General features: G+C 35.4%; 1 protein-coding gene across 1 annotated transcript in view; it reads left to right on the top strand.

Moving 5' to 3' along the window:
• The first annotated feature begins 5,611 nt into the window (after positions 1 to 5,611).
• LOC110114234 (3-hydroxyisobutyryl-CoA hydrolase 1) overlaps positions 5,612 to 14,298 on the top strand; it is a 45,237-nt gene continuing 36,550 nt past the window's right edge. The window contains exons 1-3 of the mRNA XM_020847037.2: positions 5,612 to 5,881; positions 7,255 to 7,335; positions 13,961 to 14,029. Coding sequence (XP_020702696.1) covers positions 5,840 to 5,881; positions 7,255 to 7,335; positions 13,961 to 14,029 — 192 coding nt within the window. The 5' untranslated portion in view covers positions 5,612 to 5,839. The remainder of the gene's footprint in view (positions 5,882 to 7,254; positions 7,336 to 13,960; positions 14,030 to 14,298) is intronic.

A 14,298-nucleotide genomic window follows, 5' to 3' on the forward strand; every position in this document is an offset into this window, starting at 1 on the left:
GTTTGGGTTCAACAAACCGACCCATTTCAATAATTGGGTCGGGTTCGTCTTGACCTGGAAACCCGAGAATGACTCAGATTGCGCGCTGACCGCCGCTGACATCTGCCCGCATTACTGCGTGACCAAGCCCGTTGCTCGCATGATTGCGATGGCGTCTCGCCTATATCTTCTGCCCCGCTATGCAATGCTGGCCTCGCTGCTGCCGTCGACGCGCTGTCCGCCGTCCCATCGTCTGACACGTCCGGGAATAAGGCATCCGGGTTTACAAAATCGTGTCAGGTCGGATCCGGGTTCATATTTTTTACCCGTTTGCAAAACCGGGTCAAGTTTGAGTCAACCCATTTGAATCCGGGTCAATTTTGAATTCAACCCGAAACCCAATTTTGACACCCCTACTTGAGGTATCTTAAAACCCAATCATTTAATTATAGCCTTTTGGTATTATGGATAATGATAGGGGAAAATATGGGAGGTTTCAAGTTTTAAGATGATTTTAGGGTCAAAAGGACAATGTAACGTGGAAGTGTTATTGGTTCTAAAAATAGGTCTATGTATTGCTGTAAAAGCAATTTGAGTTCGAAAGTATGTAGTGGTATAGAAGGGGGTGGGGAAGCTGTAAATGTCGATATAGTTGGTGTAAAATAAGAAGCAATAAAAGCTTTGGAGCAAAGTTTAATAAACTTCCCATCTATAATGTATTAGGTCAATGGGTTTATTCCACGTAATGTAATTGGTTGGCTGTAATAGTTAAAAGTTATTGTAAGTGAGGTGTAATTGGTAATGATATTACCTAGCTACAAAAAAAAAAACAAAAAACCTAGCTCTTATAGCCCCATTTGAACCCCAAAATGAGATAAGCACCTTGCAATAAAGGAAAATTAGATAATTTATATTAAAGCTAATTATTTTATTTTATAATTATTTTTCAAAAAATTGCGAGAAACCTTCTAAAATTCGCCGGAATTTCAGTTGAAAATTTCCACTGGAAATCTATCGGAAATTCTGTCAAAAATTTTGGTTGAAAATTTCCAATGGAAATCCGTCATAAATTCCACTGAAAATTTTGGTGACAAATTTTCATTGGCAATTTTGTTGGTAATACGTTTTTTTCCTGTATAAGGTCTTGATGCTTAACATCTTCACAATAATAGATAACTCTGAGTGAGTAGTGCACCACTACCAAATTGATTATTGAGCATCATATAACAAATCATAGAAGTTATGTACATCCTTATTTGATGACTATTCTATATATTATTGAAATTAAGATCTAGTTGTATCATAAACTAAGCTCTCGAACGTCCTGATATTTTCTTCCTCAGTTATGTTGAAAATTATAGATGGGTTGCATCGAAAGTTGAAATGTGGCTCGTATTTATCATGAGAAGTTCAAAACCAATTAGAGGGTGCAAACGAGTGGAGTCGAGCTCGAGTCAAGCCTAACTTGAGCTCCATGCACGAGCCAAATTCCGAGCTCGAACTAATTAAAGCTCGAACTCGGAGCATGACTCGTGCCAAAAAAATGAGCTCAACAAGCGGCTCGTGAGCCTTTCATAATCTGACTTTGCTGATATGCCTAATATGTATGCACGCACAGATGTCGCTCACCTTCGATCTGTCTTTTGCTTTTGTAAGAGAAGACTCCACTCTTTGCTTTGTTATTCACCCAGGTTAATCGAGCCGGCTCAAAAGCAATTGAGCAGAGCAGCACATGAGCTCGAACTCAAGCTCGATAATACAACAAGCTCGAATTTCTGCTCGAGCTCAAGCTCAAGCTCGAAGCTCGATATTATGCTCGGCTCGCAAGCTCGCTCCGCTCACTTACACTACTAATAACAATATTCTGGCATGAATCCTTTGCGATATATATCAATAGTTATCTCATCTAGTGTGAGGTGCACTTGATTTTTATATTTTGAATAGGGACAACGTAACTTCCCATCCGAGATAAATGAAGCTACTTGACAAGCTGCCTAGATGAACAAATTCACCTCGTTAATTAACGAACTCATCTATTAATGTCTTCCTTCCAAGCATCAATCGCTTATACATCCAACATCTTTGATTCCTAATATTCATATCGCGCTTGAGCAATGAAGACCTACACATAAATAGATCAAATGCTTTTCTCCTAAAATTTGATTGAGCAAATTTTCTAGTGTTCTATAAATATTTTGTAGAGGTACAGTAAATTCAATAAACATCTATGCTAGTTCTTCACCTCCAATTAAAATTTTTTGTTTAATTCATATAGATGCAACTTCAATCTTCTTCATATCAACTCTCAAATATTTGCTAACTTCTATCTACATTTTGGAAAGATTCAAACATGATGCAATTATGTCAATAACCATTGAATTGAAAGTAATTTTATGTATTAATTATTATAGGATAGAAGTTATATATCCATGTATTTCCCATCTCATAAATGATTGCATTCTAAAGACTTCAAATATAGTACAAATACTTTGTAAACTTTGCAGTTGGATGAATTGAAGGACTTTGATACATTGGCAAAGCATATGAAATTTCACTCGAATTCAAAATTATGTCTATAACTTAATTAGCATTCACATTTGTCAAAGTATATTTGGAGGTATCTCATATTCCTATAAAACAACAACAACAAAAAAGTAATCAGAGAGTAGATCGATGAAGAAAACTTATCGAACAACAATAAAGGGCGAGTAAAGAGGATGAATGGCCTTGGAGAAGAAATTGGACGGAGTAAAATAGACGGGAACGATTGATTGGAAGCAGTCAGATCGAGCAACAAACGGGAGAGGGCTTTCATGTGAGAACCGACACAGGAGAAAAATTTGGGTAATTAGACGTAACACGAGGTAAAATACTGAAGTAGGTCTTTCTCAGGCAAATTGTCGACAAAAATTCCTCTAGTAAATTTCTGACAGAATTTCCACGAGCAATCAATCGGAGAAAGTTACACAAATTTCCATAGTCAAATCCGTCGATATTCCCGCCGCTATTTCTGGCGGCTAATTATCCACTAGAAATAGACGTTTTTCTGTAGTTATTCCATCTTATTAAATAGAGAGAAGAAATGTCATTCTATAAACTTAATGTTATGAAGTATTCTAAGAACTTTATAGTCATTGAATATTTCAAAAAAAAAATCATAATTTTAAATGTCCCTATATGATGAAAAAGTACTATTCACACAAATAAAAACTAGAGAAAATGAGGAATTTAATGAATGAATTTTAACTTGTGAGCTTTCTTAAACTCTTGAGACATGTCGCTTCAACCCTCGCTCCATTAGTGATGGTATATATAGTGTTAGTTATTTTATTAATTAATTTCAATACTAAGCTCCCCTTGCGTCTATTTATTGGCATATAGATTAACTTGATGCTCAATAAGATGTCCTAATTAATTTTATTAATTTCTCAATCAAAGATTTCAACATTTTGTAGTTCTCTATGTAGTGGTGGAATCATTATGATATAAGTAAAGTTATTATTGATACCCTTTACAAAACTTTTCATTAAAATTGACCACTTAAAATATTCTCTATTTTGAAGGACCATAATGACTAGAGTGAGTGATTGATTCAATAGAGATAGGCACAAATATGCATGTATGTATGTGTGTGTGAATGATACAAGGAAATTGGGAATTATTTTAAAATTTTTAAAGATAGGATTTGATTTCTCAGTTGATAACTTACTAAAATATTCCATATTCATATAATATAGGACAATAGATTATGTCCTCGATCCTTTGATCCAAAAAAAAAAAGATGCTCTCATTCTTGTGATTTCCCAATTGACATAGCCAAGTTGGGGTTCAGTTAGGGTTCATTGATGGTGGTTCGGAGATGGCACAGTGGAGGCTACGTCATTTAATTTGTGAGCATGATATACATGATATATCATTTTGAAGCTCTCAACTCTATGAGCCTAACAGAGTTCACATATTATAATTTTAAGATTGATAAGAATATCTTTGAGAAGATTTTGGGATCAAATTTAGGGTTGATAAAAACTAATGATGACAGTATATTATTTTTTCCTAAAATGTTCGCATTCTTAAGTGCAATATATCTTCATTGTGGTTTGTTAATTAGGGGCGTATAGGTCTTAAGAGCTATGAGAACCTCATATCAAGGCATACAAATAATGTCAAATCAGATGAAAATTGTGACAATGGAATGCCACCACATGCTGATCACAAGAAGAATGACCGAACTCCCCCACCACTATTATATATCAAAGAGAATGGTTCATTCTAATCCCTCAATGCTATAGTAAGGAAAATGGATCAGAAAAGTGGAGGTAGCATTAGTTGGCAACCCATGGTGTGTATGCTCGATTATAGGGTCAATTTCGTGAATAGAAGGCAGTATGATATAGGCTCTTTGGATAAGATTGATTTGATCAACCTCATGCCAGTTCAATTAGTTCAAACCCTGGATGTTGAAATAGTTAGCCAAATGATTGTTTTGACTATAAACTTAAAAATGTTGGTCCATCTAATCATGAAAAGTTACATATAAAGTTTAAATCTACGCCGATGCAATATTCAAAGTTCTTTAAGATTTAACAATCCACATTAGGATTTCTGATTTGAATGTATGAGCTTCATGTAACCAATCAATCATAATCTATATCTTCTAGTTTGCCATCGAGTTATGTTAAATAAATTAATTGATCCTAAACACTAGTTATATTGGGCTTGTGAGGAAGTAGCCAACTCTTGCACTTAAGAGTCCTTAGAAAGCAATATTATCGTTTTTTTCTATCACCAACTATTCCCTAATTGATAAAAAAAAAAAAAAGAATCACCGCATCGCTTCGCTTAAAAAAAAAAAAAATCGCATCGCTTCGCTTTATGCCTCTATTGATATCCCTAAGAACGGAAATTTTTTTTTTAATATCATATCTTCAAAAATTGTTGTAAGAAAATTATTCTCTTAAATAATGTGAATTTATTGATATTATTTTTAAAGCGATCTAATTTTTTTGAATAACAATGATTAATTATATGCATATTCTTATGATAAATATATGAAGTTGAAAGACCAATAATTTTAGAGAAAAAAATATTATGCTGCTAAGTACTAACCCATAATAAAAAAAGAAATTATCAGTGCGTTGTTACTAAGGCTTCATTTGGAATAATTTTTTTGTTGATTCTTAAAACAGTGTTTTAGTACAAAAATTTAATTTTTATACTAGAAAACTGATTTAAGAAGCAACAAAAAAGACATCCCAAATGAAGATTAAAAAAGAAAAAAATTATGACTTCATTTGGGACGGCTTTCTTACTGCTTCTTAAAACAGCATTTTGTTTGTGACGACTTTCTTACTGTTTCCTAAAGCAGATTTTTAGTTAAAGATTTTAAATTTTTTATGTTAAAATGATGTTTTAAGAAGCAATAAAAAAATCATCCCAAATAAAACTTATATTTTAGTGTGAAACGTAATTTTATGTTGGACTGTAGTCAAGTCATGAGAAATTATTAATCTCGGTGATTTGTTTTAATTTAAGAGCTGATTAATAATGTGATTATGAGCCTTTTTTAATTGATGGACGCCCTTAAGCCGTTATTTTTTATAAACTAATCTGTGGAATGAAAATTAACCTTTTAGCGTATTTTATTATCTGGCTGACCAAGCGACGACGCCGTGTGCTTAAAACCTTATGCGCATTTCTACATTTTACTACGATATATTCGCTTGTTTTTTGTTGATTTTTCTGCCGCTATCGTTCTTCATCAATTCTTCTCGTTTCTACACCTATTTCGGATTGTTGTTTGCGCTTTGCTGGTTGTAAACTGTTGTGCAAATTGATCAGTTGCTTTTCTTCAGAATTAATCATGAAATCCGCGACAGAAAGTGGTGACGGTGGAGCCGGGCAGGTAATCTTGGAAATCTCCAATTTATATGACTGTTTCTCTTAGAATCGCTTGGGTTCCTAGGGTTTAGCTTGTGGATGATATAATTCGTTCTTTTATATATATTTTTTTCTGTTCGAATATGCGTTACTTTCCGAAGCAGGCCAGCAAGTGTCCTGCTTAGACTGTAGACTTACATGAATTATTCTGTTTTCACCTTCATTCGCGCTGCATAAATTTAGGGTTTATAATCAATTTGTATGTTTCCTCTCTTATTGCTCAAGCAAACCACTTGCCCATTCTCCTTTTTGCCATTTTCGATGTGCTGCTATTTTTTGATAGATTTGATATTATCTCCACATTTATGAAATAGAATTGATAACGCCCAACCTAAGTCATTTTTTGATAGATTTGATATTTTTCTCACTTCTTAAAGTATGTAATAGTCATTATAATGACATAAGGTGCTATGAGATTAAGTATTACTTCTCCATTGTATTTCTATGTGTTATTCTATCCTATCATGAATCCTCTCACAGCCCAAACTAGTAGAGCATATATGTTTATGAGTGATGCCTATGATTATCTTATGTGTTCCTCATACAGTCAATGTAGTATTTATCCAATGTCGTCCTAAATAAAATTTTCAAATCATTTTCTAATATCGCTTGAGGAGCATAAGCACCAATCATATTTATAATATACTCATCAATAATTAACTTAATAGAAATCATTCTATTACTAACACCACATCTCATCAACTTTATGGTTCAACTCTTTGCGAACTTCCATTCCTACCCTATTTCTATTGTTAACTTTTCCAAAATATAATAAATTGCAACCTTATTCAATGTCTTTGAAATTTTCTCTTTTATTTTCTAGCAAGCATGCAATATTTATTCTTTATCTAATTGTTGTGCCCATTGCTTCTCATTTTCTCATTCAAAGTCCTCAAATTTCAAATAGCAAATCTAATCTTAGTTTGAGTCCTAGTCAACATTCAGTAACTCTTCATTACAATTGGGTTAAGGTGTGGAGTGTCACGTATGGTTGATATCTTAGCTAACTGTTGTTAAGTTTTCATCCCAACGAAAGTTATGTGTATCTTTTATGGATAATGTCTTAGCAAGATCTTGCCTAATTTTTTCCACAATTGAGTTTTATCGTGGTGCCTTGCTTTTGGGTAGTGTCATAACACTAACAAAACTCAAATATGGATTCATTTTATAAAAGTTTCTTATGAGTTCTATGAATGATTGCTAATCTAACATCGATCATAAACCTTTCTCAACCAGGCTTGTACATTCTATTAGAATTTCCTTTCCTTCAAAGCTATTCTTGTTTCTATTATGTAAAGTTAATTTAATTTATCATTCTGTGTTCTTGATGTTTCTCAGGTTTTGGTTGAAGAGAAAAGATTTGCAAGGATACTAACATTGAACAGGCCCCGGCAATTGAATGCTCTTTCATTTCAAATGGTATTCATCCTCCTTTAAGTTTGCTATGATGGACGTTCTTTAGCATGCTAATGATTAATAAGCTCAATTTTGCCATCGCAATACTGAATAAAAATTTTGGGAAATGGAATATGCTGTCTTTGCTTGCTTTTTCTTTTGTTATTCATTTATATATCTCAACCTTTTTGTGTTAAATATAAAGGGAACAATTTAATATTCTCTTAATGGAGGGATAGTGTGCTTTATGTTGTAGGATGGTGTCAAAATCTAATGTGAGAAGTTCATTAATATGCACTATGAAAGAAACTGAAGCAAATAAGTATGATAGGAATATGATCTCCTCACAGCAAAAACAACAATAAACGAGGGAAAATACAGCAGGAATCAATGAGAAATATTTTTATTTCGGCAAAACAAATCAATATACAAATTGATATGATATTCAAGAGGTAGATTGGCTCTCCATAAATCCTAGGCGCCGCTAGGAACAACTCCAAAAAAAAACTACAACAAAATACAATTCACATAATGAAAATAAAATAACTCAATTGACCCTGATATATACCTTCCTATTTCTCTACAAAATCAAAATTCAAATCAACTATCTTTCCTTAAATAAACTTTTCACAATTCACTCTCAAATCTGAATTCAAATTAGCCTTCTTTTCCTAAATAAACATTTTCTAATTCCCTCTCAATTTTAGTTTTCTATGGTAGGTAATTAAAGGTGGAATTATTCTCCTTTGAGCCGCCCTCTCTTTTTGCCCACTGCCCACCCTAGTGGGGCCCATCGACTCAATCGCCGGTCCATCAAACTAATACGTGAACTAAATAATTTTAACGAACAAACCTGGAAGCAAACTAGAAGCAATAAATCCTCTCAACAAATGCCCTTTTATCTCCCCTAAGATCCTATCTTTGTCCTCCAAGTATTGTTCTACCGAAGCTACCGGTGTGCTACGTTGCCCATAATGTATCAAGTGAGGCAGATCTCATTTGTATAACACTTTGAATGGTATAGTCTATATTGTCAAATGATAGGAAGTGTTATACCAATAATCTGCCCAAGCCAACCATTTTACCCACAATTTGGGTGTATATGACATAAAGCACTGCAGATAGGTCTCCACACACCGCTTGACTACCACTGTCTATTCATCCGTCTGAGGATGATAAGCAGTGCTCCTTTTTAGAATGATCCCCTGCATTTTGAACAATTTCTTCTAGAACAGGCTCAAGAAGATCTTGTCCCTATCTGATATAATCTATTCTAGGATCCCATGTAGTATCACCACTTCCCTCATAAAAATCATTTCTAATGATATTGTTGTATAGAGGTGGCGAAGGGGAATAAAGTGGGCATAATTACTCAACTGATCCACTACCACTAGTATCATCATGTATCTTTCTGACTTTGGCAGCCCTTTAATGAAGTTCATGGTCACCTCCTCCCATAACTTTTTTGGCAGAGCTAATGTGATGTGAAACAATGATGATGAACAAGAATTGCTTTTAAGAAATTAGTAAAATGTGAACTTTGCTTGGCTAAATATAAACGGATGATTCTTCAAGTTAGATCTTAGAAAATTCCATGAAAAGACTAAGTGCTGGTAAGCGATTACAATTGAGATTACTAGGATACTTGCAAAATAACAACAACAAATAAATGAGTAAAGCAAATGCCAAGTTAACAAAATTCACAGTTTAATAATTAGATCGTTCACCTTGGGATCCCTCACTCACACTCTTGGTAGTGATTGGCTTAGCGGAAGAATGTTACAAGCAAACTTAGAGACGCCACTACAAGGCATGCGATGCCAAGGGTGCTAGTCGCCGGGGAAGGAGTCGGAGTTGGAGGAACGGGTGGGCGTCCGGTGATCTTCTACTCTCCCCGTAGGTCGTTGTTCGTCAATGACGTCCGCTAAGTGAGGGAGGATACGATCAACGTATTCCTTGACGGTGCTTTCGGATCCAAATCCGGGGTCAAAGAATGGTGATTTGATGACGTCAATCTCCCCTTGAGAATTGAGAATAAGCCCATGATCAACTTCCGGATCTCCCATGCAAGAACATTGGCGTATCGTGGTGGTGTTGTGGTGGGGGAGCCGCCGCTTGAGAGGGGCGACCAAGAGGAAGAGGAGAGGGGCGGTTGGGGTCTCGGGTAGGAGGAGGTGAAGAGATGGGGCGGCTAGATCTAGGTTAGGATTATGAAGAATTATTAGAAACCTGAAATTAATTTCATATTAAGTGAAATTGGAGGGAAAGAATTTGAATTTGATTTCAAATTCAAATGGAAAGAATTGAAGTGGAAGAGAGGAATTGTGGGAGAGGGGGTGGCGGCATTAGGAGATGATTAGGGGAGTTTAATTGGGAGCAATTATTTAAATTGGAGAGAGAGGGGCTTTGATGGGGCCGGCCAAGTAGAGATAGGAAAGAGAGGGTATTGTTTTAAGTAGGTGGGCCCCCAAGGATTAAATAAAGAATAAAATCAAAATCTGAATTTTAAATCAGGTTTGATTTAAATAGAGTGGTTTTCTAACTTAGATTTAGACAATAGGAAAGTATTTGAATTCAATTATTTAATTGAATTCCCAATAGGAACCTTTCCTAATTGACTAAGACTTGTTTTAGGAAAGGGAATAATGGAATATTTGAAATTTGAATTTCAGATTTGATGGCTGGGGAGGTGGGCCGGCGGGTTGAGCAAGGGAGAAGAGGTGGCAGATGGGTGGGTGGCCGGCGGTTGGGAGGGCCAAGGGGCCGACGGCTTGGGGATTAGGGGAGGTGGAAGGCTTGGTTTAGGAGGAGAAGGATGATGGGGATGATGAGGCCGGCCGATTGAGCAAGGGAAGGAGAATGGTGGATGTGGTGGAAAGGAAGAAACGATGAACCGCGAACCTTGGAATCCACCAAGATTGACGGATATTGCTCTCACCCACTTAGGGTTGCTCCTCTCAAGAACTCACAAAGAGATCATGCAAGAAAGTGAAAATTTCATTCATAAGCATCATTAACCATTACAAAGCTAATAGACCTTAATATATAGGCCTCAATAAAAGAAAAGCAGAAAGACACAAGTGCCCTCGGGGCTACAATAGCGACTCACTACCCATAGGGATAAACTAGGAAAATAGAAAATGCAAAAATAAATAAATTACAAAATATATCAAAAGTAAAGACTCTGGATCGTAGCCGTCGATCTACGACTCCGACGACGGTACACATGTCGAAATCTCTGATTGATTTCCTCATCATAATGGCTGGAGGAGCCATCTTGGAGATAACTAAATACTTATGCTTTTGATATATATCACAGGTCATCATAATGGTTGAGGAGCCCTCTCTGATAACCTCCCTTTTCGTCCTGACAAAAGCTCAAATCTTTCCCGATACTCCATCACAGTGCCGACCTGTGTCAATGCAAAGAATTGCTCATAGTAATATCCATCCTGCTAGGCTTAAAAGTGCTCCAACAAGCGTTTTTTAAACTCCTCCCATAAATTGATTGGGTATCTTGTCTCTCTCCATTGGTACCATGCAAGTACTTTTCTTTCAAGACATAGAGCGACGGCCATCAGTCTCTCATTTTATGTCAACCCGCTCACTGCAAAGTATCTCTCAACCCTATATATCCACCCATGTGCATCTTCCCCTTCAAATACAAACAATTTTAGCTCCCTATTCTTCTAATCTCGCCACCCACCCACTCTCGCGCACGCGCACTCGCATGCTTCAATGTCCCCTTTCTCCCTTACCTCCCATGATGCGAGCATTGGGATCTCTCCACAGTTCCCTCTCCTCCCTTCGCCGTTCATATTCCCTTTTTCCTCCAAATTCAGCTCGCCAGTTCTTTTCTTCCCATTCCCTCCTACTTTTATATTCCCTACCCATCACCCTTCCCGGTAGAGGCTCCGGGTGGGGTATTTTCTCCTCCCCTCCTAAAATTTTCACCTATCCATCTTCTCTTGATATCTCATCTTCTTAATTTCTCCTTGCTTCCGGCAGAGCCGTTTTAGTATGAAGCTCCAACATCCGCTTCATCATCTCCTCCATATTTCCAAACCTTCCTTCTATCTCTGAAATACGTTCATTCATTGATCCCACTTTCGCTCGTAGTTGCCCGACTTCCCCCTCCAACTTTTCTTCCAATGCCTTAACTCTTCTTCCGGTCATCAATCCCAATAAATTGCTCTGATACCAATTTGATATATCTATGTATCAAAGCAGCCAACAAAGTAAGAGATAATTTAACAAACCGTAGATTTTTATTAATAAGAAATGCAAATCCAACAAGCAATATACCCTCTTTTGAGAGGATGACCTTCTCTCTCAAACCTTAGATGCTACTAGGATCTCTCACAAAAATAGTTGATATCACTAACTCACAAAATTCTGCATGAAAAAAAAACCCAACAAACCCTAAAATATCCCTAAATAAGCTCTCCCAATTCCCTCCTAAACAACCTTATTTCCTTACAATCTCCCTCTATTATTTGAATTCAAACTCTATATTAATTCCTTTCTTAATCCTTCTCCTAACATAAGGAGTTACTGGTTTGTTGGGCCCCACAAAAGAGGCCGAATTTCCCTCCCTAGCTCCAGGTATGTGTGCATTTCCCACTCCCGCTTCCGCTATCTGAGTCGGGTCGGCCCTATTTTGGGCTGGCTATATTGAATGGACCGGTCCATCAGACTTGAATGATCAAAATGATTCTTTAATATTGTTGGAGATTATTTTTGTCCTTCATAAATTGTTAAAGAATCATTTTGATCATTTTCTCTAAAAATAATATGAAAAATAAACATTTAAGTGTAATAATTTTAAATCATAATTTAACATTATAAAAAGCTTGTAAGCATTAAATAATAATCAAGAAGTCTAAGATAAAATAGTAAACATAAACAAAAATCGAGAAATAAATGATAATATATCCTAAAATGAGCTATTTAGGATACCAAATTCAGATGTCTCTCCAACTCTCATATTTTGGAGGATCTTTATTAAAATCATAGTTTCAATTGATTGCTTTCTTGCCTTCTCATCTTCAATTTTGTTGACATCCTAACAGGTGTTTTCATCATTTAAATGTCAATCACTTTATTCTTCCCTAATAAATAAAAATGCATCTTTAAAAATACCTCAAGGTGTGCCTTGAGGCATGCCTCACTAATTTTCAGTGTATATCTCTTTTTTCCCATGTGAGACTATAATCTCAAGGTGCTTTGCAAGCACATCTTTGAGTCGCACCTCGAGAAGCATAGCTTATTGCCCAATTTTAAATATAGCCTACATGAAATCCATAAAATTAAGGAAAGATCTTGAGACGTCATCCAATATCTAACAACCTATCTTTGGGGTGTAAACGAGTTTAGCCGAGCTCGAGTCAACCCTGACTTGAGTTTGAGCTTGATTAATTGAGTTTGAGTTTGAGCTTGAGCTAGAGCTTTATTCTACGAGTTCGTGCTAGCTCACGAGCCGACTTGTTTATTATTAAAGAACGATAAATTATCAAAAAACGATAAAAAGAAAATGATAAATTATAAGAAAAATAATAATAAATCACTTAATATTAAGAAAGTGAGATATAATTTTTAAATATTTTAAAAACTTGTACTTAATATCTTGAATCCTAATCTATTTTAATAATACTTTATATTTATATTTTTAAACGAGCCGACTCGCAAGCTAACGAGTTGAGTCAGGATTGTCTCAAGCTTTTCTCATTAGCTCATCGAGCTCAGCTCATGAGCCATATATCGAGCCGAGCCCTAGCCCAAGCTAGCTCACGAGTCGGCTTGACTCACTTACCCATCCCATATCTAATGCCAATCTCTGAGGGTCTTCCAGGTGACAACCCATGAATTGGCTTGCTAAACTCTTGTTTAGTTGATTACGTGCAGGACAATATCAAATTCAATATGATCGACTTGCCTAACTTCTATCAATATTCGAAGTCCATTTTCATTACACAACTATACTTGCAATAATTTATAGTTTAGTTGGATTATAAAGTGGTTCTTTCTATAGTGTTTTTAGTTTTTCATATATGTTTTTTTTTTATGTGATGACATCTCTGACATGCTTTGTTCAAAAATTTTGGGCACTTTGCAGCCATTTTAAGAATCATTATTGAAAATTTTCTGTATTAATTAGAACTTTCATGTATTTATATCATAACAAAACTTTCCTCAGATTCCTTCGTAGGAATGGTATCATTTTTCAATTTCTGTATATAGAATGAACTTTTTCAACATATTATTAAAAATGGCAAGTGCATCTCTTCCATTTGTAGTTTTCTAGCATTGATTTTTTTTTTAAAACGTTATTATGGGTGGGATTTGAACTACTCACCTGACTTCTTCCAAAATTTGTTGACTTGACACTCCATTTCACCTCGTGATGTGATTAAAGAGTTATGAAAGTCTTGCTATACATACTATTTTTGGAGGCATCCCTTTAAATCAAATAGATAACAAATGGACAAAAACATCTGAGGTTGCCTACCATATTTAGTGTTCAATTTTGATTAATTAGGGATAAATTATTTACATTTTTTTTTTTGTTGGATTCAGCGCTTCTCCAATAATGTTCAAGTAATGAATAAGATTACATGTCTTTATTCATTTCGTTGCCATGTCTTTCCAGATTACAGAACTGCTGAAGCATTTCACAGCTAATGAGGAGGATCCAAAAGTAAAGTTGTTGATTTTGAAGGTAGCATCTTACTGAATTGCGTAATTTTGGTAATTACAAGAGTGACAGATTTGGATGCGATTAATCATAGTTGAATATAGAAGTAAATATTCTCAATTTGCATTGTTTTATGTACGCATTATTATACAAACTTCTTATGTTGATCGTGTGGATTTATACAGAAACTGCAATAAATAACATGTGATTGAAGCGCTAGTGATTTCAAAACTAATCCCCATATAAACTAATATTTGTTTTTGAAAGAGTTTTTTTGTTTTTTTTTTTTGGGG

This window comes from Dendrobium catenatum, unplaced genomic scaffold (genome assembly GCF_001605985.2).
Source record: "Dendrobium catenatum unplaced genomic scaffold, ASM160598v2 fragScaff_scaffold_490, whole genome shotgun sequence".
NCBI classification, from domain to species: Eukaryota; Viridiplantae; Streptophyta; class Magnoliopsida; order Asparagales; family Orchidaceae; genus Dendrobium; species Dendrobium catenatum.